The sequence below is a fragment of the Melospiza melodia genome, chromosome 2, assembly GCF_035770615.1.
Source record: "Melospiza melodia melodia isolate bMelMel2 chromosome 2, bMelMel2.pri, whole genome shotgun sequence".
NCBI classification, from domain to species: Eukaryota; Metazoa; Chordata; class Aves; order Passeriformes; family Passerellidae; genus Melospiza; species Melospiza melodia.
The window spans coordinates 128,862,171-128,887,640 of record NC_086195.1 but is presented as its reverse complement, the minus strand read 5'-3'; the positions used below and the strand labels follow the sequence as shown (position 1 = coordinate 128,887,640).

The window sequence follows — 25,470 nt, the reverse complement described above, 5'->3', positions numbered from 1 at the left end:
GGCCAGGTTGGATGGGGCTTGGAGCAGCCAGATCTAGTGGAAGGTGTCCCTGCCCATGGCAGGGGGTTGGAAATGGATGTGCTTTTAGGTTCTTTTCAACCCAAGCCATTTGATTTTTGATGTTTGTTTCAATAAATAAATTATAAACCCATCATTTATCAGATACTGCAAAACTTTACTTTTGAACCATTTCAAATTTAATCTCTTTATGCCTGATTGTCAGATCTTCTATCAGTACAAGCACTGTAGTTGGTGCTATCTCAAAATACTTTAAAAAACCTTGCAGAACATGCAGATCAGTGGTACTATCACACAGTTGCCTCCATCTTCAGAAAATGCTGCTCACTAGAATTGCAAAAACAATGAAGAAAAAATTGCTAAAATAAAAAGGCACCTTTACAGAACACATTTCCAGAGGCGCAGCTTTACTAGGAAATCCAATGCTACGTAAAAAGCAATTCACATTTTATTTTAAATTTCCATAAACTGTACAAAAAAGTTTCATTCTCACCAAAAATAACAGCAATATTTCCAATCTTACTTCTAGACAAACAACAAACTCTTATTTTCATCTTTCCAGAGTGAGTTTACAAATAAACATACCATAATATGGATGGCATTTGCATCAGTTGGGGCAGAGCAAACAGATTTAAACATTTGTGGAATAAATGTTAAGTTTTTAGTGTCTTTTAAGAACTTAAATACTCCTGCCATGCCTGTTAAGCCTGAAGAAAAAAAGTTTTGTGTCTGACACAAAGGAATGTAAACAGTCATCAAGAGATTAAAGAGGTTGACTCTTCCAACAAAACCGTAAACGTACCCCTATATCACTGACATTCACTTTACACTGAGACCTGTCCACAGCATGGGCATCGTGCAATAGTTGAATCCATTCTCCAAAATGCCACTTAAATATACATCAAAGACTTCCTTAAAAGTTTGGGTTTTTTAAAAAAATCCTAAGTAACAGAACTGAAATAGATTATATTCTTTTTAATAGTTTGAATTTCTTTCTTATCCTAATTAATCGGTGAATATGTAACAGCCCCATCAGATCTACAATCATAATGTACTTTTTCCACGATGCAATAAAGTAAAGGAGCACCTAGTTAAGCCAATCAGATGTAAAAAGCACCTCTGCCAAGAGCATGGGCTTGTGTCAGGCTTGATTTTGTTTGCCAAACACATTTTGTATGGACTAACACCACATAATTTAGGTCTTTGACCACAGCTTGTTCAGCCCAAGGCCTAAAATGGAAACACAATTGCAGTGATTTTTTAAGATTTCACTGGTTTTTCTCCCCAGCTTTGAAACTTAATTAAGAAGAAGCTGTTTCTATAGATTGGTTAGAGCTTAAAAAGTTAGGCATTATCTGTTACTTCAGAATTGTTTGAAGGAATACAGTCTTGAAATTCCACTTTATCTGGATAGAGTTTAATGTAAGTGTCCACCATCAAATCTAAGTCATGTTTTATGTCAATGTTTATGTTGAGCAAAGCAAGGTTGCTTGACCTTTGCCCTGACAAGGTGTTTTTCAGGTATGCCTTTAGGCGCTTTCGTCCTAGTCCGTATTTCTCATTCTCCACCTTCATCACTGGAAGTAAGCACAAGACTTTAAGCAATGCATAAACATTAGGGAAAAACTTTATGTCGGGCAAGTGAAGTGCTTCATAAATAGTAGCTGGAAGTTCAATATCTTTTCCTCTGTGCTTCCACTTGATTCTCCAACAGTGAAGCTCAGCAGAAAGTGTGTCTGGATTGGGCAAGTCATTTTTGAACATGTCAGCGTGATGCTCCTCAGACGTGTTGAATTTGAGCTGTCCCATGACTGAGGGCACTAATGATAAACATTTCAGAGCTTTTAAATGTTGTTCTGAGAAAATATCTTTTAGTTCTTGAATAATATGCTCTACTGTTGGGACACTTAGGATTTCTTTGTAGTAATTTTCTGATGTCATATCAGGGTCAAAGTTCCCCTGCTGTGCCCTGAGAAATTTTCCTGGGAGTTTAATTTGTACATCCAGTTTTGTAGCCAAGTTTGTGGCTTCCTCAAACCAAAATTCATGGTAAACTTCAATATTCTCCATCACTTCATTCAGAGAGTGCAATACTGCTGTTAAGCTGCCAGCTGCAAAGAACACATCTGATGTTTGTCCCTGGAGATTTTTTCCAAATGCTCTTGTAAAAGACAGAACATTTTTCATAATTACAATAGTGACAATGAAATCAAAATCTGTTAGTGCACTTGAAAGTACAAAAGCTCGACCGACAATGAAGTTGTTCCACCTGACAGAAAAGTCACTGCTCACTGCATCCAAGCACAGCACCAGTGCTTGCAGGAGGTCCACTAATACCTCAAAAGTATCATGCCTGCCTGTCCACTGAGAACGACAGATCTTCTTCAACTCATTACCTTTTTCATTATTGTCCTGAAAAAGAGCAGAAATTGTGTTGTCCAGTTCTACTAGTAATTGTGGAGACTGATTAAAAAGACAGCAAACTTCTTCAATTGTTCCTAATGCAATGGAAACACCAACAACAGGAACAGATTTTGCCAGCCAAACATTTAAGGCACATGAGGAACACAGCGTATACACAGCTTGCGGATACTTTTCCAAGAGTCTTGTAGCCACAACTTTCATTTTAGAAGCAAATCCACTGGAGACAATGTAGGCTTGACCCCGACAGTACTCCATGTTTAGACCCCACTTTTCAGTAATAGTTGCATGGAACTTAACAGCTAAAATTTCAGGATCAGCCTCATATGGTAAAAACCCTATGAATTCTTCTCTGAGATTGTGAGACTCATCAACGAACCTCACCAGCACCGGCAGATGTTCCTCTCCTGCTATGTCCACGACTTCATCGGTGACAATAGAAAAGAAGTGTGAGTCTCTTACTTCCCTCAGCGTCTCCTCTCTAATGCAGTTTTCACAGATCTCAAGCATTTGTTTCTGCTGAGTTTTTGAACAATACTCGAGGTTGACTGCAGTCATCTCAAATCGTTTCCTCAGAACTTCATCGCCGCCATTTATTCTGTATTCCAGTAGAGCCTGAAAATTATCTGAAGTAAAAATGCCTTCTGGAAGTTCATCAGCATTATGGCCATCCAATGGAATATTTTGTTTACCCATTAAGATCAAAATTTCAAATAATGATTTAAGGTAATCTTTGTTTTCTCTTTCTTCCAGTGTTAAGGGGACGGTTTTTTCCTCTTGTTCTTCCCCTCCTTCCTCTGAGACAGTGTTTTGCTCATTGTTTTCATTTGACTCTTGAGCTGCCTGCTTCCGTTCAAAAGCATCGTCAACTACAAAATGAAAATACTGTAAGTGTCAAAAATAAAATATAACATTTACTTGCCCAGTACCTTTAAGTTACCAAACTCCAGAGAAGAATGTTTCCAGTTTAAAAGTGAATGAGTATTTTGGAAACAATTTAGACTGGCTGGCTGAATCAAGAAGGAACTCAATTATCCTCCTGCTAAACTAATATAAACTAATAGTTATATATAAACTAATAGTTATGAGTCCTGCATTACCTCATCAGCCTTAGGAAATAAAGTTATTACCTCAATTATTTTGATTACTTACTCTTTTGTTGCTTCAATGTTCTTATTTCATCTTCACTCTTAAAAAAAACAAAAAGAACTCATATTGATGACAATGTTTAACATGTGACCTTAAAATATTAACATATCAGGATGAGATATAAATACTGTAGATGAGACCAGTTAACATTTGCCAAAAAGTGCTAGAAATTTTAACACCAGGAGGTTTCTTGACGTAGTTTATTACAGCCATGACTTGTATCTACCAACTACATGACAACAGTTGTATTAGGAGGTTCTTCAATATGTATAATTATTAGTAAATAGATTCCATTAAATAGTTTCTATTGCAATTTGGTAATGTGCTGCCAGTAGACAGAACCATCTTTAACTCCATTAACAGTCAACAGATGCAACCAAACTCACAAAGAAGTATTTAGAAATTGTCTGCAATTTTTCAAGTATAAACAGAGTTTATGAGTGGAATTCCTGTTAATTGTCAGTATCCTTCTAACCATGGAGACGCTGTCTCCCCCAAATGACACAAAAGACACAATCCCACAAAAAACTTCTCAATCTTGATTTTATCCATGCATCCTTTTTTCACAACAATAAGCTAAAACAAACATGTCTGAATTGATTCAGATTTCAGAAGTTAAATGGGTGAACCAAAGATCACGATCAATATGCAGCAAGAATTTTGGGATATCAAGCTTCAGTTGTGTTCAGTTGGCATTGCAGTAACAAGGAAAAGAAAACTATACATTTGATGTGGATGAAAGAATCAATTCTGGACCAGCACATTTAATTTTCCAGATTATTTCTTCAAGACTTCTTTAGACAAAATTTTTATCATGCATTTAACTTATAATCAAGAAAAACAATACAGGAATAGGCAGCATAGAAAATACAAACACTCAAGTGGCTAAATATTTTTATTTCACATTTTGTGTAAAAGTTTCACATTAACTTACTCGTCATCTTTTCTTTTAATAATAAACCAATAATTTTACATAAAAAACTTACCAGCTCTTTTATCCTTTTCCTATGTCTGCTGTGAGGATTGTTCAGGTGACTTGTAAGATCAAATATAGTTGGCACAGCGTTATCCCGTAAAACCGTTCTGTATGGGCTCTGTAAGAAAACAGACATCTCCATTAGGGAATTCTTTGAGAAATTTCACACATTGTGCCCTTTTTTTCCTCTCCTTCTTTTCTTCTTTATGTTATTATTCTAAAGTACTTTGACTTTTTGATGTTACCAAAGAGAAAGCTAAGCTATGCAATTTACATTTCAGGAATATCAAGAGAACACTGAAAATAGGAAGACAGATACTACAGAAAACTCCAATCCAAACTACAAACCCTTTTTTTTGTCCCCATTATCTCTGTATCAAAGACCCTGTGTGCAATAATTTTAATATTTAATATTTAATATTAATTTATTTTTTAAAAAATAAACATTCTGGATAAAAACACATTTATGCATCAGAAAGGAAACATTTTGTTACTACTGTGTTTTAGGTTTAATCACTTATTTCACAATTCTGGAAACACTTAGTTGTGAAAATGTTCAATTGCTTCTTTTTGTAGAACTATGAAGTCCACCAAGCACTACTGTGAAAGATCATATTGAGGGAAAATTTATCTGTGAATAAAAAAAAGAAGAAAAGACTTCTAGATGACCATGTAAGTGCTCCCAGTTAAAAAAAATATTTAAAGTAAAATGTTATATTTGGATATACTGTAAACCTGTGTTGCCTATACTGGCTAATTTCTACCAAGTACAAAATTGTAACTGATGTCATCTTGTCATTAGATTGAAATACATTTCAAACAAACCCATCTTCATAGTGTTTTCTTTCAGAGTAATAATTACTTCCAATTTTCATCTGTTTTCAGGGATGCTGGCTAATTAGAGACCTCATCACTTGTAATATTACTAGGACTTCAGAGCTTGACCTGCGTATTTTAATTATCCTTCATAACTAAAATATCTGTTTTGCTTATGTACCAGAGTGAAATTCAGCCTAGAAATGAAAACTTGATACAAAATCTCACCCTTTCCTACTCTTATGCAAGCTGTTAAAATCATATTGTTGACAAAAAGAACTGAAAGCTGTTACTTCATTAACAGAAAACAGTGCCTTGACTTTAGCTAGATGAAAATGTAACAGGAAATTATAGCTTGACAGATGTAAAGAGTATTTAAATCTTGTGGCCACAACAGAGTGTAATTTAACCAAATCACACCATGTAAACTCTTCAGGAACAGGACATTAATAAGTTTAAATAATTAGAGAAATGCAAAATTACACCCAATAAACTTATATAATCTTGTAATCTCTAGTGAAACAAGTGAAACAAGGAAAGCACTGCAGTGGGGACAGTATTCAACTAACACATTAAACTGCCAGGAACACCATTTTTTCTCTCTCCTCTGACTATTCATCTTCATTATCATTCTCAGTGGCTGAGAGCCTGTGTGGAACCCCAGACAATGGCAGTGATCCCAACTAAGACTAAGAAATTAATTTTCCTAGGGACGAATTACCCAGGAGCTCAAAGATTAAAAGGCAGCATTCTGGTGAAAAATGTCAATCACATTTTGCAAGATGCAGTAAACAAATGCTTGTTTTTACTTACACTTCTGCATATCATAGAAGTCTCAAAATGTTTAGCACACAATCTGTAATGCTTGTTGAGTTGATCTGGAGTTTTATCTTCTAAATCTGCCCTTCGACAGTTCTCTACCCATCTCTGACATCTGCATGTAAGGAGAAGAAATAGGTAATAGGATAAAACAAAATCCCTTACAAATTCAAACCAAACTCAAAATGGAGCACACGTGAGTGCAAGTGACCTTGATACAAGACTTGGGAAAGTTCTTTACAACTTCCTTTGGAACATCCCATCAAATTTTTGTAAAAACTACTTTTTCTACTTTTGCTCACCACTCAACATCACCTCATCAAATTCAGGAGTCTTTTCCCTTGATTTATACATTCTTGCCTTTGTCACACACACACACAGAGCAGATTGTAGCACAGGTGCTCATGAAACTTAACAATTTAATTCTAAAGAATTTGCTCTTAAAAAGAAAAATTAAAAACCAAAGAGTTGTGCTTGTAGTCTAAAGTCATAACATTTTCTAGGCAGTTTTTAAGATAGCTGTCTTTTCCACCTCCCTTCAAAATACAGTATTCTTCTTATTTATTGTGGTCACTGGGGGAGTTTAGAGTAAATTTATGAAAGTGAAATAATAACAATAGAAAAGCAACCATTCCACAGACAGTGCTTCCACTCCAGAAGAAAGTTCTCCTTAGATATGTTTTTTTACATGTATTTACTTTTGCTTTGGATTAGTTCTCCAAGAGATACTACAAGGATAAAGAAATATTTCCTTTACTGACAGGACTCCACTTAGGTATGCAAGAGACTGCCTCTTCTGGTGAGTAAACCACTTGCAGTAATTGATGCAAATACAGTAGTGAGCTTCAGCTTCCCCTAATGGGGGACATGCCATCACTCTCTGAGCAACAAAGTTACTTGTTCTGTTGCTAGAAGTTAGAAGAAAGCAATTTTACTATTTCTTTTGATTGCAAACATGAAATTATGGTTTATAGCAGTAAGGAGGGAGAAAAACAACTATAAGAACAAAAGCTGTCTTGTCAGATGTTTAGGTGGGCAGCCCAGATGAGAAAATCACAGGTCTGAGTGGATTCACCTCTACTTTAGCTCAGTAAAGGGCAATTGTGCAGATGAAAGAGAGGAATCTGATTCTGATCTCTGCTGGCTGAACCATTAGCAAAGCTCAATTTTTTGCTCATGCAAAATATTAAAATAACACTGATAGCAAATGCCATAAATCAAAATAATTTCTAATATTGCTCTTGGAGATCCATACAGAGTATGCTTAGTAATGACTTAAAATAAGGAAAGAAAACAATGTTTTAAAAAATCTGATTTTTTGGCACAACAGTGAAATCTTGGCAGTGCAATCACCCCAAAAAGAGAACAGGGGAGCTTTCTTCACTCAATCAAATTATATAAACAATCTCTTAAAGTGGGAGACCTGTAGCATGTAAATTACATTGCCTCTGGCTCTCAGACTTTCTCAGTGGGTGTTGACTACTAAACTCATTAAATGTGATCACAGAGGCTGATCAGCCTCCTCTATAGTTAGTGGGGAAGGTTTCAGTGCAGAGAAAGAGCCTGACCCCATGGTCTTACCTGCTTCTCTCAGGGATTCGGGGATGCTGACAAACACTGAGAGAGAGCAGAGCCAGAGCTCCTTACATCATGTTAATTCCCCTGAATCACCGTCTGGCAATCACAGGAACACAAACTGGGGGCAGGAATGGTGCATTCAGAACTGGCACACAGTTGTCAAGGGCAGGCAAACATCAACCTGAATTCTTTGGCCAACCAAAGAACCTCAGTAGGTACTTAGTAAGTACTACCTAGTACTTAGTAATAGTCAAGGATCAGATCAATGAGTGACAACAAGAGATACCACCAGCTCTTCAGAGGGGGCTTACTCAAAAATGATTTTACAGATTTCATTAACCACCCAATACTCCTTTCCTGATGCCTTAAACTTTAGCTTTCATATTATCCAGATTTTGTACTGCATTAGTGTATAACTGAACTTCATATAAAGTGTTAGCAAGTCCTCCTCACAGTTTAGTTAGACAAAACAAGCTTTTCCAGCCTGAGAACCAAGGACACCATTGCAGCTTCAGGCCCAAAAAGTACAAACAACAGCAAATTGAGGAGAGCAATCTGGGAGGATGGGACTTCATAACCTGAAGCTGTAATTGGACAAGTAACCCTAATATGGAAATGGACCAAAACTTACAAAAGTGTGAAAATGTGTGACCTCTTGTCCAACATGGGTGTAGCCTCAGCCAGGCTCTTGTACTGCCCAAGGTGTATCCTTTGAAGGCCTCTTTAACAAATACCTGCTTTATTCCTTTTTCACTGTCTAGCCTCTGTTCTAGGTGGCCTCTCAAGGCATCATTTCCTTACAAAGTTCTTCAACAGTTGCACAAAAACTGGCTGTGGCTGCTGCCTTTTGTGCTGAAGTAAACACTGCCTGTGATGCCAAATTATTTTGCCTGTTTTCTTTTATATATTCTCTGTATTCTTACACATATATTTGTAACTTGGTAGCCTATTGTTCTATTTGTGGCTAGTTTTCCCCAGTACTTTACCCTACCTTTTTCCAAGCAGAAAAAAACACACATTCCAAGGCCCCCTAGCCTACTCCAAGGCTATCTTGGCTCTGTCTGGGAATCAAGGCCAAAAACCAGCTCTTCAAGACACATTTTCACAAACATTTAGTTCCCATCAAAGGAGGAAGGGGGGGAGGGCACAGGCAGGATTCAGAGAAGGTTGGACCAAGGGAAATGGCATCACCTCTTATGTCTCTAATTGGTGATTTTTTTTCAATTATGCTGATTTGCTAAACTTTTAAAACTGTATTCACCCCATGGAGGGTGGGCATTTTGTGGACATTTTTCCATATCTGCCCCTGGAGGCCTCCAATGAAGACCAGCCTTTGTGTTACCTCCTATACTAATATTATCTCAGGAGTATGTTGTTTTATTTCTAGGTCCTTTAAGGCATCACCTGAGCACATGAGCCCTTGGTGTTCAGAGCCCCATTTGAGGATCCTAACTACACAATCCTAGAGCAGTTTGGGTTGGAAAGGACCTTACAGCCCATCTTGTTCCAGGCCCTGCCATAGGCAGGGACACCTTCCACTAGAGCTGGCTGCTCCAAGCCCCATCCAGCCTGGCCTTGAGCACTCCCAGGGGTGGGACAGCAGCTTCTGAGGGCAACCTGTGCCAGGGCCTCACTAACCTCACAGGGAGGAATTTCTTCCCAATACCTGATCTAAATTTCCCCTATTTCATATCATGGATCAGACATGGGCACCAAGCTTCTCAACCCACTGGAGCAGCATATCAGCAACCAGAGTTCTAGAAATTTAGGAAGCTCTAATGGCAAAGGCTGAAATGTTGACATTCTCTCAGGGAGCTACAGGACTAGAAGGAGATGACAGTTTATATGACTGAACTCAAACCTAAAAACTCCATCTGAGTCTGAATTCAGCCCTTCAGCCTCACTGTGAGTTTGGTTCCAAACAGAACACTCTCTGAGGAATGGAATAACAAAGAAAAACAAAGTCAGACCCTTGAGATCACCCACTATAGCTCTGCATGGTATTATCCAAGAAGCAACTAGAAAGATCTCTGAATAAAATTATGAATTAACTTTTATCAAATCTTTCAGTATTCAACTATTTCTGCATGAGAAGACAGGCTTATGGAGCTTGTGAAGTCCTTATGCAAAACCTACATCCACCAGACTGCCCTGAGTCTTCCTACTCAACTCAACTGGGTGCTGTAGCAGCAGGGAATAATCCCTATGTTAAAAGCAACAGCAGAAACAGCAATTACCATGAAAAGGAGCAAACTTAAGTCCAAGTAACCCAACAAGCACATATACATGAAATGGACATGATTCTTAAACATGCTTCACAAGTATCATCCCCACGGAGAGCATATAGTTGTGAATAAATTATTTTAAATACACAGATTAGTTTGAGATTTTTTTTTTAATCCAGAACTTTATTTCCCATTCCCTTCCCAGTGAGCTGCACCATGATGTGCTCAGGTAGTGTTTCACTTCAGCCACCTACAGGGAGAGATATGCATGATCAGTCTCTAGAGAACTTGGATCTAATCCCATTCTCCAATGGATCCTCATACACGAATGGCAAATGACACACAGGCTACACAGGAATGAGAAACTTGGAGTGCATAAAGCAGAACCTCTACAACCCTTGATGAATGCCCAAGAGGCTGAATTACCTTGCATTAGGAAGAGAGATGTAATTGGTGGAGATGTAATTAATGAGTGACTATACTAATTCTAAATAAGGTTTTGGAGAGCATCATACATCTACACTACTGAAGGAACCACAGTTCTTTACTTCAGCAGAAAAGAATGTATCTAATGGAACTGAAACACAAGTGCTGCTGGAAGCTACCAGGCTTACAAGAGAAATCACTTTAGTACACTGTCCAGCTCATACCAAAGGCTCCTGTGAAACAAAGAAATAATAGAACTGCATAAACTTTTAGTCAGGTAGATTTTAAAAGGCCTGGAGTTTAGGAGCAGTACTATGGGATAGCAAAATATTGGAAATAACTCTCACCAGCCTCTACAGTGGTCATCAACAGGAACAGTGTTTGGCAGAGAATTATATCCAGGACCAGCCTCTTAGAAAATAAATGGTTGGAGACAACGTCACACAAAATAATAAATAAAACAAAATACAGCTACATGACATACATTAACTAAGGTATTTTCAGTAAAATCCAAATTGGAAGTTAAATAGGAAGGACCATATACTGCCATATACTATTTGCTGTAAGTTTTAGGTAAGGAAACTGGATACACCATTCCCACATCAAACGAGTAGTGTATGACCAACCACTTGATTGTGATTTTTTATTGGTAATAATTAAAGTATTTGTGCTCTGGAATCTATAATGTTGCACTCCATTCTATGGTATGTTGCACTCTACCCTATGGTAATGCTGTTGGCTTTGTTATATTTGTACTTGGAATAATGCTGTACATAAGGGCAGCACTCACAGAATGGGTGCAGAGACTGTAGCGATATAAAAGCCCAGGGATTTCTTGGTTCAGGGACAATCCCCACAGGCATCAGCTCAAGCTGTTACCACATTATGATTAAAGTACTGAAAGGAACCAGACATCTGAGACTGCTAGAGAAAACCCAGAACCCAGGGTTGAGGCTGGAGCCACCTGGCCTGAATGGGGGCTTTGCTCATGGTGAGTAAAGTCTAGGGCTGTGCAAAGGGACTCCCAGGGTGGCTCCTGAACGGTCAGGCAGGAAAGTTTCCTGCACACCTCTTAGGCATTGCTCATTTGCTTTTCAGAAGGTTTTCTTCAGTCACAAACTTTACATTTTCAGAGATCTGCAGACATCTCATGGAAGCTGAAATGGCATTTTACTGAGTTGCAGCTAGAGTATCTATTACCTAACTACTGGTGAACTGCAGCAGAACAGCATCCCTTTGCTTAAGAAGTATTTTGTTCTAAACAAACACTCATAGCGCAGCTCACTCATAGCTGTAACATGAGCCACCATGATGAACAGAGTCACAATCACAGACGAAAGTTAAACAAACATACCTTACTGTGAGCATCACTGCCTAGACTGCATAAAACTGTAAACATTATGGAGGTAGCTGAGGCTGCTTACACTAGTTTGATATGAAAAGACAATATGCCACCCATCAAATACTGGTGGCTCTTCTCCAAAGGCTGATCTCTGAACCCTTTATCTTCTCAAGAAGCCAAAATGAAAGCAGGTAGTCTTAACAGGTTAGCTCTCACTGACTTCCTAACACCTGAAAGATCAGACTTGGAATGTCTAACTGGAACTGCTTAGCACTCAACTGGGAAAACATTAAAGGCAATTAGCCAGCTATTATGGAAACACTGAAAACAGCAAGGGAGTAGAAACAATTTACCCAGACTACGCATTTACCATCAATGATTTTTTAAAATTAAAATTTATTTTAAGATGTATTACAACAACTTTACTTTTAGCTTTCCCATTGCAACCTGCCAAGTGCAAATAACATTTTGGGACAATGCACTTTGCTCACCATCCCAGTCTGACCTACAAAAGTGGGAGCAAGCACTACAAGGAACATATTTTCATTTCCATCTGCAGACTGCTGTAGACCAGCCCACAGAATAAAACACCCTCAAGTCTGTAAACCAAAAGGATGCACAGATTTATCAGTCTCTAAATGCTCTTGGTAAAATAGAATATATATTCAACTTTGGACAGAAAGTTGCAAAATATTAAGGGGTGAACTTCTAGAGAACCTAGAACATCATCTTTGTCACTGACTGTGTTTTTAAGAGTACAAAGATGCTATAAACAGTTTATTGTTGGAGAATTTTGCTCAGACATGGCTTGCAGGAAAAAAGGCCATGAAAATATACAGCTAATGGAAAAGTAAAAGGCAGCTGTAAGCAGCTAATTCTCAAACCTGTTTCCCAGGCACGTTTCTGTAAACAGCAAGAGTTCTCAAGCCTGTCTTCAATAACAAGTAAATACCTTGTCCTTGGATAAGTTTTGGGAAAGCAAAAGTGACAAACATGGAGGCCTTGAGAACCATTCATATCAGGGTGAGAAAACAAATCTTGGTTTCAATAACAAACCACAGGTATTGAAAACAAAAGGAGGGGTTAATGTGTAATCTGTGGCCAATGATGAGCTCGGGTTTTGTAATATGTATAAGCTTAATTAACACCACTATGAAAGTGTGTAAGTGGGATCAATAAATCTGAGTTCGATGCTGATCAAAGGATGGGTCGTCTCCCTTCGCTTTCCACAGTTTATGCAGAGTTTCTCCTTCCTCCTGCCCATCTTGTGAGACCCCATCTGAAATACTGTGTACAGTATGCCCCAATATAAAGACAGACATGGAAATGTTGGACCAAGTCCACAAAGCTGGCAAGAGGACTGGAGCATCTCCCATATGGAGACAGGATGAGGAAGTCAGGGCCGTTCAGCCTGGTTGTGCGGAGACCTCAGAGCATCTTCCAGTGTCTGAAGGGGCCTTACAGAGAAGGAGGAGAGGAGCTCTGCATCAGGAACTGTAGTGACAGGACATGGAGAAATGCCTTCAAACTGTAACAGGGGAAATTTAGGTTAGATACATGAATGAAATTTTTTACAGGGAGGGTTTGGAGGCCCTGGCATAGGTTGCCAAGAGAAGCTGAGGCTGTCCCATTCCTGGAAGTGTTCCAAGGGTTGGCTGGGAGAAAGGTGGTCTAATGGAAGGTGGACCTGCCCATGACCTGGAATGAGATGAGCTTTAAGGTTCCTTCCAACCCAAACCATCCTAGAGTTTATAAAATAGAGTTTTAAAAAAATTAATCTTTAAAATGCAATCATTTGGTAGCACACCTTTAACTACCTCTCCACATTGCCACCATGGGAAACACTCATTCAAAATGTCCTTCCATTAAAAAAATTATAAACTGCAGAGGGTATTTTCTTCATACAGCAAACTGTCATCTACTGAGGAGCTCTGTACAGCCTGATGTGACTCACATTTTACAGCATGGACCTCTTACAAATTAAGACTGAAGCTGAGACATTGCCAATTTTCCTAAATTCCAAACAAACTGCAGACATTCCTTTGTGTGAGATCCTAAGGGTCTCACAGGACAGATGGTAGAAAGAGACAACAGTAAGAGCAAATAATGAAAATGAAAGAATAAGAGTACATAAGCAAGCAATTTTATTTCAGTTCTTATTAAAGCAAAATCATATAGAATATGGATTGTATTACATATCTTGCATGTACTAGACATCAAGAGGTCTGGACAACCTTTACAGCAAGGCCTTGCATTCACCCAGGAGAATTTCATAACATATCCAAAATCACAACTTTAGAGAGCAGCTACTACCTATATAAGCTTTTTGTATCTTCATTTGAAATTGCTTGGAGGGTCTGTTTCCTTAGGAAATACTACATATGCGTAATTCCCACGGGGTTTTGATTTTTCCAAAAATCAGGCCAAGCATCTTCAAAGAAGGAAGTAAATATCATGTACAAATCATGAAGAGGCCAGCTTTAACTACTGACTGTTCAAAAAGAGGTAACTGGTATTGCTCTATGCCTATGTCCCCTTCAGTATTGTGAGCATCATGTTAAATCAAGTCATTTGAAGAGGGTCATCTCGATTTAAGGGTGAACCTTTACATGGGGGTTTCTATGTCTGAGTACATTATTTATTTTTCATGGCATTTTCCAGTGTCTCCCACTTACACACTTTTTGCTCTACCAATACACCACCCCTGCTTTTCCCCCACTGGGAATTTCTGCCATCACCTCTGCTGTCGGTCATGACGCTTTGCCACCATGCCAGCAATCCTGTGACAGTTCCTCCGGTCGCAGGAGTGTCCCATTTGCCACGCACACACCTCATCGCCAAACACACCGAGCAGGACTGATGGACCTTTCACTGCTTGAGCCAGCGCTGAGGCTGCGCGGGGAGGGCTCCCCTACCTGAGCCCATGGCTCCGGCACCCCTCAGGCTGCCCCACGTGTCTCAGCCGTACACCCCATTGCACCGCCCCACACACAGCCCCACCCCGGTCCGGGCCAGGGGCCCTCCTCCCTCCGCTTCCCGGAGCGGCGCCGCCGCCGTGCCCGGCACTCCCCCGAGGGGCGGCAGCCTCAGCCGCCGCGGCCCCGGCGCAGGCGCGGCCGCCCGCCCGCCTCCCGCCGCCACCGCCCGGAGGGTCCCCCGGCCCCGCCCCGCCGCAGCGAGCGCGGCCTCCGCAGGCACCATCGGCGGTCCGGGCGGCCGCCGGCCCCGCGGGTAAGGAGGCAGGCGCGGTCAGGGAGGCGCAGGAGAGGCAGAGCGGGCAGGGGGAAGGCAGCCGGCTCTCCGCACGGTGTCTCCTCAGACTGGCAGCGCTGTGCGCCGGCGGGGCCTGAGGGGGAGAGCCGGGCGCGCCTCCCCCAGCCCGCCCCTCCCGCGGTGGTCTCACCTGGCCGGATCGCGGGGGAAGCGGAAGAAGGCCAGGTCGGACTGGGTGCTCTTGCGGGTGCAGTTGGGCGCCGCGCAGAAGTTCGGCATGGTTCCCCCGGCCGGCGCCGCTGCCCCTTTAAATCGGCGGGCCGGCGGGAGGGGGGCGGGGGGGGAGGGTGCGTGTGTGGGGTGGAGGAGGAGGAGGTGGCGGCGGCCGGAGGGGAGGCAGGGCGGGAAGCGGCTCCACAGTGCTGTGAGCGGCCGGGAGGATTCAGCGCCGCGCTCCGCCGGGCCGGGGCCACCTCCTTCCCACACTGCACCGCGCGCGCGCCCGCGGCGGGCACGGCCCTGCGCGTGCGCGCGAGGAGCGGGCACGGCGGGGGCGCGCATGCGCCGGGTGTCGGGCTCTGTGTGTGAATGGCGCCGTGCGTTAGCGGCTTGTGCGTGTCCGTCACACCGTGCTTGTGTTAAACTCAGTGTGTTAACGGCGCATCTCCGTCATACACCGTGCGTGTGTTGACGGCGTGTGTGTCTTTCACACACCGTGCGTATGTTAAGGGCGCGTGTGTCCGTCACACCGTGCGCGTGTTAATGGCGTGTGTCCATCACACACACTGTGCGTGTGTTAAACCAGGGGTGTCCGTCACACCGTGCGTGTGTTAACGGCACGTGTCCATCACACAACGTGCATGTTAACCGCATGTGTCCCTTACACCCTGCGTGTGTTAACCGTGTGTGTGTGTCCATCACACCAGGCGTGTGTTAACGGCGTGTGTCCATCACACCAGGCGTGTGTTAACCGCGTGTTCATCACACTGTGCATGTGTCCGTCACACACCATGCGTATGTTAACGATGTGTGTCCGTCATGCTGTGCGTGTGTTAACCGCGTGTCCATCACACTGTGCATGTGTCCATCACACACCATGCGTGTGTTAACGGCATGTGTCCATCATGCTGTGCGTGTGTTAAACCAAGCGTGTCCGTCACACCGTGTGTGTTAACCACGTGTGTCCCTTACACCGTGCATGTGTTAACGGCATGTGTCCGTCACGCACCATGTGTGTGTTAACGGCTAGCGTCCGTCACGCACCGGGCATGTGTCCATCCCACCATGCATGTGTTAACAGTGTGTGTCCCTTACATCATGCATGTGTTAACCACGTGTGTCTGTCACACACCATGCGTGTGTCCGTCGCACCATGCATGTTCCCTTACACCGTGCATGTGTCCGTCCCACCATGTGTGGGTCCATCATGCTATGCATGTGTCCATCTCACCGTGTGTGTTTATTACAGGGTGTGCATATTTGTCATACCGTGTGTGTGTGTGTGTGTGTGTGTGTTACAGCGTGTGCATATTTGTTACACCATGTGTGCCACCCCGTATGTGTGGCTGTGTGGCACTGTGTAGGCATTATGCTATGTGTGTGTTTCACCACATGTGTTACACTCTGTGTGTGTGTTTGTGTTACACCGTGTGCATACTTGTGACACCGGGTGTGTAACGCCACACGTGTGTTGCAGCATGTGTGTGTGTTGCACTATACGTGTGATGCCGTGTGCTCATGTGTGACACCGAGTGTGCCTGCACATGCTACAGCATGCGTGTGTTACACCGTGGCCACTCTGAACCCAGTGTAGGAGAGGGATCATAACATTTTTTGTACAGACAAGCTCTTTTCTCTCCTCCACAGCTCTTTCTTCTCCAGTCCAGCTTATTCATGTCAGCCTGGTCTCCCTGCTCTCTCCTGCCACATCATCTCTTTTTCTTCATTCATGTATTTGCAGCCTACATAGTTCTCTCGTCTAACCCCCACTCTCCAAGCACAGTACCTCCCATTCCCCCATTAACTCCACGACTGGTTTCTCCCCTCTCTTTGCTCACAGCTCCTGGTCACCAGCCACAGGTCTCCAGCCAACCAGCCAGCCAACCTCATTGTTACAGTTCTGATAATTTGGGGCTAAGTTTTCCTTAGTTTCCCTCCCTGAGGAAACTCACAGAGGGGTGAATGGAGCAGGGCAGGGCTGCTTCCCATCTGTATATGTGCTACACTGTGTCTGCTTTAAAGCCAGGCATAGGGTGGACATCGAGGTGGTAATGATGTTCTCTTGTCTTAGTTTCTTCTGTTTGGTTCTAGGAGGATGTTGTTACTCTGCAGCCTGATGGATGGTGCCACACAGAATCACTGAATCAGTTAGGTTGGAAAAGACTTCTGCAATCCCTGAGTCCAGCCTGTGATGGATCAGAACCTTGTCAACTGGACCAGAGCACATCCAGGCTTTCCTTCAACATCTCCAGGGATGGTGACTCTGCCACCTCCCTTGACAGACCCTTCCAATATCTAATCACCCTTTCTGTGAAAAAAAATTCCTCCTGATGTACAACCTAAACCTTCCCTGGCACAGCTTAAGGCCCTGTCTTCTCATCCTGTCGCTGGTTGCCTGGAAGAAGAGGCTAAAACTCCTTTCAGGTAGTTAAAAGAAGTAATGGTAAAAGCCACAAGCTTTTCAGGTAATGAAATAATTATATAGAGGTTGTACTGTTCAGAAGACATTATTAGGTAAAAAAATAAGTAAAGCTTAGAAAAAAAACAGGGTACAGAAAACTGGATGGTAGGAAGTGGGTAAGGGCTCCCTCACCAAATATGTCCTGTTTAAAAGTAGGTAGAGCACCTGTGAAATTACAAATCCTGATGGCAAGTGATGATTGTTTCAGGTATAATACTGCTGTTGTTTTAAGAATTCAGCTGTGATACATCCTTTATGTATCTTCACATTAAAAGTCCTACTGTCCTGGAGGTGTGCTGGGCTCTGGGAACCACAATCCGAAGACATAAAATGGTCAAAAGTATAAGTTTTCCAAGGAAAAATAACAAAAAAACCCTCCTTATTTGATTCCTTTTGAGCTTCAAATATTTTAAGCTTCCTTTGTTTACTATGAGCAGGATTAAAGGTGTCTTTTACATGAGGAAGTCTTCTCATCAAGTGCTCCTGACCAATCATAATAACATCTGTTTACTTGGCATTAATTGTTTGCCTGAATTCTACCTTGGGTATGTAGCTGAAGTAGTTTTGAGTGGTCATTTAAGTTAATGCTAAAGATAACTGCTGCACCCCATTGGTTTGACTTTACTTGGCAGCCACCAACATTCATGGACAGTGAACTGTATAAATGAGTTAATCAGATAAGTAAACTTTTTTAAAATAAACTCAGGTTAGATTTAGTCCAGATAGCTGCCATCTGATCTGTGGTGCAGGTTGCATAAATGTTCATGCTGGTACAAGGAAATTTAAAAAGAAAAAGAGAGCAGGATCATTTTCAATTGTAGCAATAATATAGGAGCACAATTACATAATGTTAGCGTGAATTTTAAAACACTGAAAATCTGTTTCAGTAGGAAAAAACTTACTTCTTCTCATATAACTAATAAGAAAATTGTATGTTCTGCCCAATATTGAAAGACCTTTTCTCCTCCAAATTGCTTCACAAAACAGAAGTACTGGCATGCTAAACTCCTTTCTGGGGCTCTGAGCAAGTCAGATCAGAATGGCAGTATTAAAATTAAATTAGCCATATTTCTGAGCTGCCACTTCTGACCAAAGTCTCCATGATATTGGTTGTATCATTTGAAGCACTATAAAAGTGTGGTATGGCTGTTACGTTCTAGATATGTGTATATTTGCATAGGAACTATCCCAATGAAATTTAATGAACACAAGGACTTTATAAAGTGGAGTTTATAAAGTGGACTTACTGAGGTTTGCTGGATAGTGGTTTTTATGTGGAGACTTATTCTTAAGTGCCTTCTACATAATGGAAAGAAAATAGACTTAATAGACTTTATAGTTTTCAAAACCCAGTAGTAATACTAGAAGCACTTTCTTTAAAAATAAAAATTAGTTTACATTACTACTTACTTAGAAATTTCAAAAATTATCTTCTGTTTAGAGTGCAGAAATCCCTGAAACAGTTCTTCCTGTACAGTAGCCTCTGAAGTGTACATATATATTTTAAATAATCCTGTTGATTATTCAAGTCTTATTCACAGTGTGTTTCCAAGTGTGCCTAAGGAACATTTAACAGGGATTATATACTGTATTAGTGTTGAACATATAAGCTGTATTCTAATAAACTATTCTTAAAGGAATTTTGTGTGTTAGTGTTGCTTTTCTCTGTGTTTTCAAAGGTTAGTTGTATCTTGAATACAGGATTTCCTTTCACATAATAGCGGGTATAAAACAACTTTTTCTGTTTGCTTCTGGAAGTGGACTGTATGTCTCTTTCCCAAGGTAAAAGTTGATATCCCTTAATTTTCTGAGAGTACTGTTAGTGTGACAGTGTACTCCTGCAGGTTTCCTGCTATGAAAAATTTATTTGCAAGAGAATATTTAAATGCTGAAATGCTTCCATGATTCTTTTTACTGCTACATTTCTTTTCCAAGCCTTATAGCCCTGTTGTTGGGATAACCCGAGTATAAGACCTAAATGGATATCAGGTTAATCCCACAGAGCTAGTTTTGTAGATTTGTATCCAGAAGTATCTATTTACAATGACTCTGTGAACCCCAAGATACTTCTGTCCACAGGGTTCACAGAATCACGAGGTTGGAAGAGACCTTCAAGATTATTGAGTCCAACCCAGCCCTAACAGCTCAACTAAACCACGGCACTGAGTGCCACATCCAGTCTTTTTTAAACACATCCAGGGATGGTGACTCCACCACCTTCCCAGGTAGGCCATTCCAGTACTTTATCACTCTTTCTGTAAAACACTTTTTCCTAATATCTAATGTATATTTCCCTTGGTACAGCTTGAGACTGTGTCCTCTCATTCTGTCAGTTGCTGCCTGGAGAGAGAAACCAGCCCCACCTGGCTGCAGCCTCCTTTCAGGGAGTTGTAGAGAGCAATAAGGTCACCCCTGAGTCTCCTTTTCTCCAGGCTAAACACCCCCAGCTCCCTCAGTGGTTCCTCACAGGGTTTGTGTTCCAAGCCCCTCACCAGCAAGTAATTAATTTGTTGGTGAGTTGATTTGAACTTTAAAGCAATAGACGCTCTGTGGATGGGTTAAAAGTGCAACTTGAAAGAGAAAGTGCAAGCTTCCCTAAAATACAGTGCAAATTGGCTCCCAGTGTGACTGAATTCTGCTAATTGCTGATCTGGGATAGATGTTCTTTGAGTGGCATAGGCTTGTTAGAGATACCCAGCGTTTGTATAACACATATGTGGCCGTAGATAAGGACTTAAGTGGCTCAGTGGAGCAATAACTTCAATAACTTTGCTTCATTCCTTAGTCTCCTGTTCTGAGCAAGCAAGTTTATATGTTCTTTGCCAATACAGCAAGCCACAAAGAGGACAGGTTTTTTCATCTGCCTCCCAAGATTGCTGAGGGTACCAGGTTTAATTCCTGCTTTGATATGTCCCAAAATGTCACAAGTGATTTGTTTTCATTAGCTGGGGTTGTGTTGTTGAGTTTTTGCCTCAATGTAGCGAAGTGTTTAAATAGATGCTTTACTCAATACACAGTGGCATTTTGAAGCATTTTAATACTTGCTGAATTAAGATACTTTCAGCTCAGAGGCTCTTAGGATTTTGAAAACAAAAAGCATTTGATGAATAGAATATGCTTACAATAGGGGGGAATATCTATTGATTGGCAACACAAAGCTATCTTTACTAAAAGTAGTTGAAATATCTTTGTGATTTTAAGTACAAATAGTCCTGGCTGACAATCTGTCTGACAAGGCTGTGAATAAAAATCTCCTCTGCAAGCTGCCAGCACCTAGATATTGTTGAGGCTTCTGCTTTTCTCTTAGCCAGGAGGAAAAATGTGGTGGGAAAGTATTTGAGGAGGAAGAGAGATCAGCAGTGGTCTGAGGGAAGAAGAATGATATTAGATTAGGATGCTCATGTCAGGAAAATGTATCGAGTCACTGAATAACCTGTTAGGATAAGTGGAAACTCCACTGGGAAATAAAAAATGGCCAAGAAATAATTTAACTTATATTAGAATCTAGTCTAGTTCTCTCTTATGCAATACACGGAAGATACTTTAAACTCTCCTTAAATTCCCTACAATGTGAAATTATCTACCACGTTACATTCATGTTAGTATCAAACGCATAGTGGATTTTTTGTACTTCTTTCTCAATTGCTGGCAGACTGAAACAAATACATTTTTTCCCTTGATTTTCCAATTATACTTTTAGAATTACTAGCATAAGTCTCTTGGAAGCTGGAAATTCAGTGTTTACCTGATAAAAGCAGCAGCTGTAGTAGCTGTGCCTGGTTCCCTTGTAGTACCAAGCTGAAGCCCCTCTCTCCTACCCATGAGAAGCAGTTCTGAAGGAAAGGGATTATTGCCGAGCCTGTATCAATCAGGTTGCAGGGATGCAGGGGAGATGCAGTTAATAACCCAGTGAGAACTACAGCAAGGCTGCTGCACTCATTTCCTATGGGCCCCTAAAGAGCTGAGAAACACAGCTTTGTCCTGGTGACCTGAGCTGCATACAAATCACCTCTCTGGGAAAATCAGAGCTCTTCCTTGGGCCATCTCCAAGCTTACTTCCTTCTCTCTTCCATTGTCTTTGAGGACAAGAATAAGTGTGGTGAGACAGAATATTCTGTTAGCACCCAAAAAGTGTGATTAATTAGACCAGTTATTTATGAGATTCATATTACTTAAACCAATGGGGAATCTGAAATTGTTGGGTTGTAGAGAACATAACAAAAAGTAGTAGAGATTGATGGTCATTTCTTTCCTTTTCTGAAAGGAGGAACGGATTTTGTCTAAATGTATATAATTGAGCAAATTCTTAACAAGAATACTCAGCAGCATCCTTTTATAAAATTAACCATGGAATCCTGGAGTGATTTTGGTTGGAAGGGGCCTAAAAGGTGTCCTGGTTACAGCTCCTTGCCATGGGCAGGGACACCTCCCACTAGACCAGGTTGCTCCAAGCCCCATCCAACCTGGCCTTGAACACTTCCAGGGATGGGGCAGCCACAGATTCTCTGGGCAACCTGTGCCAGGGCCTCAACACCTACATAAAATGCCTAGCTGTTATATATCATTGTCTGTTGTTAGTTTTTAAAGTGCATTATAAAAGTGGGAAATGAAGGCACTGGAGAGAACACAACAACTTGAAGAGTGTTGCTCATCAGGTCACCATCAGATTTGATCATTTGAGTTATAAAAATTTTGATCATTTGGTTATAAAAATAGCAATATAATTAGAGTAATAAAAATTTGGACAATTTGGATTAGGACAATATGAAACAACAGAAACAAAGAGTTATGGACAGTCCGGGTACCTTTTTCTGGGCAGCATAAGCCCAAAAAAGGACACCCATTAACAGAGGATTAACCCTTAAAAACAACAGCCTGTTGTATATTCATACACTTCATGCATGATGTATAAATTCCATTCAAATACAGGATTCTGTCTGGTCAGTGTCAACATCTTCCTCTGAATCCTAATGGTGTCTTCATGGCGAGGCAGGAAGAAGTTCTTTTCTCCTGATAATGGAGCAATAAATTCTCTTTCTCTGAAAGATTGAGGTGTCCTGTGGCTGCTATCTCGCTGCGAGTCCTTTCTTTAGAAAAAAAGTATCTTACATGGCATAGTTTCTATTTTAACATTATGTTATAACCTAAAACTATATTTAACACACTACTTAAGAAATTATTACAACACAACTTTCTATCATAACGCATATAATATTAATTTTAATATTTGCGAAAAGCCAATAATAAAATACGGATTTTTCTCAGGTAGCTGCTGTTCTCAGGGAACAGAGACACCCGGAGCGGCTGTGAGGGGCTGTAGGTGCGGAATTTATTCCCTTATTGTTCCCTGCAGGCGCTTCGCTGCAGCCCCGCGCGCCGCCTGCCTCCGTTTCAAGTTAGAAAACTGCAGATAGCCTAATGGCGTCGGGGTGATGTTCTCCCCTGCCATATTTCGTTCCAGGAGTGGTGGCTGGCTGTTATTTCCTAGAGTTCTGCTGTACGCGGCTGCGTTCGAACCGCGCTAGCGCGCCCCAGCCCGGGCAGAGAACGCGCAACGTGTTTTGTCCCCTCCGGTAGCCCGTACCCGCCCGCCGAGCCGCGGCGGGACGGCGGGCGCCGCTTCCCACGCGTCAACACCGAGAGAACTATCGTTCCCAGCACGCTCCTCGTCATTGCGCATGCGCAGTGTCCATTCGAGCGTCCATCTTGGCACCAGTTTCTTCCAGCTCCTCACAGCACAAGGGAGGCAGAGACTACAATTCCTAGCGTACTTCGCGGTGCCCGCGCATGCGCAGCGCGCTCGTCCGCCATCTTGGCCCGAGTAAACGCCGTCGCCGCCGCCGCCACTAAACAAACCCGAGCCCGGCACTGGCGAGCGGCGGGGGGGAGGGTGCGGCTGCCGCGGAGCCTTCGATGTGCTGGGCACGGCCGGGCAGGTGGGTCCTGCTCCCCGCCCCACCCGGGGCCGTCCGCCTCAGGGAGAGGGGCAGCTCCGTTTCCGGGACGGCGGGGACCCGCCGCCCCCTTACGGGCCCAGGGCAGCGCCCCGGCCGATGCGGGGAAGCAGCGCCAGCCGCCGCCCGCTCCCTCCCTCTCTTTCCCCGATCCCGGCGGGAACGCAGCGCCGCTGGCTCCAGGCAGTGCCCGCGCCCAGGGCCGGGCAGGGCGGGCGGGGATGCCCGGGTGGCGGCTGCCTTCGGGCGTCCTTGCAGGAGACCCTCCCCCCTCCCGAGCCCACGCTGGAAGCCGCGGCGGCGTCGGGGCTTTTGTTCCCGGTGCCCAGCCCTCCCCAGCCCCGGCCCTTTCCCCGCTTGCCCAACTCGCCTCCGGCCGCTCTTTTCCCTTTATTATCCTCGTCGCATCGCGGAGATGCGCCCTCTCTACCCGCCACCCACGGAATCTCGCTGCGTTGGGATGGAGGTGTTCCCGTGTTTGGCTGATTTTTTGGGGGAGGGGGCTGGTGTTGGTATGTGGAGAGCAAATTTTCACACACGGTGTTTTTGCCATCCTGTCATACAATATAGGCTGGCGCAAAACGCGTTCCCCGGGGGGAAGGGGAGCGTGCGGTTCGCTGAAAGAATTCTTTTAATAGGTACTCTGCATAAAGAGAGGGAGGAGACTTAAACATCATTTCGGAGAGCGTTTCAGGCTGAAAAAAATAGGCTTCGGAAGGAGACAGGACACTGTAAAAATGCTTGAGTGATGCGTTTGAGCTAGAGAGCATAGGAAGTCCATCACGCTCTTGTGAAACTGCCGAATTCCTTCATGCCACTACAAATGTTGGGGCGGGGATGGGAGCGAATGTGTCGGTGGAGTTGTGAGCAGGCTGAGGAGTTTACATTAATCTGTTTGGGAAATCAATAAATGATGGGCTTGAGCGTTTATATTCCTTTTGCAGCGAGGCTGAGCCCTGTGGGAGCACAGACACAAGGGAAGGATGCCTGTGGTGTGGCCTACTCTTCTGGACCTCAGCAGGGATGAGTGCAAGAGGATCCTTCGCAAACTGGGTACAGTAAGATACAGTTTGTGGGTCTGTATTTTGTCCTTTTAAGATTTGCCTTCATGCTGCTTGCATGAAATATTTTAATGTGTCTACAGGCAACTTGCAAGTAATTTCCTGCATTTTCCATGTGTCATTGGTTTGACAGCCCTGGCTTAAAGTTATGTTTGGCTGACACTCTCAGCCCTGGCAAAATGAGTAGAGAAGAATTGTTTTGATGTGGTTGAATCTCTCTTGGATGTCCTAATTGCTGTGTTGCAGGGCTGAGTTTTTCTGTCACTGTTAACATGCAGCAAAATTTTCAAAGAGAACCTTTGGGGTTGGTTTTTTTCCCCTGTTTTGTTGTGGTTTTTGTTGGTTTTTTTCCCCCTAGTTCTGTATTAGTCACCTTTTTGTACCCCAAAAAAACATAGTGGAATCCTGGTTTAACTGTTCCTGTAGGAATGAATCAAATATTGAAATTATGATTGTGAAGACATAAAACAGGTTTTTAAAAAAATGCTGTTTGTGATTTGCAGTTACACAGGTTGTCAGGGAATTGGGAAAATGATGTCCTCACTCAACAGCCATAACCACAGGAATCTTTTTCATTGTTTCAAATGTAGCTCAGTACTTGAGGCTGCTGCCCAAGACAGTGGAAGATATTTTTGTGCTCTGTCTTTGTAGGTCTAAGTGCATGAGGAGAGATGCTTCTGTTTTGGAAAGTACTAAAAACGTTTGCTCTTTCCTCACTTACCTGCTTTTGGCTACTGCAGGGGAGAGAATCCTTTGTTAGACATTTGATCAGATATAGTTGGTTTTGAGTTC

The 25,470-nt window shown here is 42.4% G+C and overlaps 2 protein-coding genes and 1 long non-coding RNA gene across 15 annotated transcripts in view; 2 read left to right on the top strand and 1 right to left on the bottom strand.

The window, feature by feature from the left end:
* Nucleotides 1–448: 448 nt before the first annotated feature.
* THAP12 (THAP domain containing 12) lies at nt 449–15,307 on the bottom strand. The gene is made up of 5 exons (XM_063149998.1): nt 15,174–15,307; nt 6,194–6,314; nt 4,575–4,682; nt 3,592–3,628; nt 449–3,308 (listed from the first exon to the last, which is right to left on the bottom strand). The coding sequence occupies exons 1-5, from the start codon at nt 15,260–15,262 to the stop codon at nt 1,363–1,365; spliced, it is 2,301 nt and encodes a 766-aa protein (XP_063006068.1). The 5' UTR covers nt 15,263–15,307; the 3' UTR covers nt 449–1,362.
* Nucleotides 14,926–19,303, top strand: LOC134414833 (uncharacterized). The gene is made up of 2 exons (XR_010026851.1): nt 14,926–15,001; nt 17,294–19,303. It is a non-coding gene; the product is annotated as an uncharacterized LOC134414833 (long non-coding RNA).
* Nucleotides 19,304–23,493: 4,190 nt separating this feature from the next.
* EMSY (EMSY transcriptional repressor, BRCA2 interacting) overlaps nt 23,494–25,470 on the top strand; it is a 41,661-nt gene continuing 39,684 nt past the window's right edge. For 10 of the 13 annotated variants that reach the window (XM_063149993.1, XM_063149996.1, XM_063149990.1 and 7 more), the window contains exons 1-2: nt 23,495–23,599; nt 24,562–24,670. In XM_063149993.1, the coding sequence (XP_063006063.1) occupies nt 24,601–24,670 (70 nt within the window). In that variant the 5' untranslated portion in view covers nt 23,495–23,599; nt 24,562–24,600. Of the gene's footprint in view, nt 23,600–24,561; nt 24,676–25,470 lie in introns of those variants that run through there. The other 3 variants (XM_063149991.1, XM_063149995.1, XM_063149994.1) reach the window with 2 other exon arrangements.

Excerpts from the sequence above, each read along its gene's own strand:
- THAP12 (XM_063149998.1), bottom strand. The coding sequence starts at position 15,262 with ATGCCGAACTTCTGCGCGGCGCCCAACTGCACCCGCAAGAGCACCCAG. Across the intron at positions 4,683-6,193 it reads CTTCTATGATATGCAGAAGT|AGCCCATACAGAACGGTTTT; the intron begins GTAAGTAAAAAC and ends GTTTTCTTACAG. Across the intron at positions 3,309-3,591 it reads AACATTGAAGCAACAAAAGA|TTGACGATGCTTTTGAACGG; the intron begins GTAAGTAATCAA and ends TTCATTTTGTAG.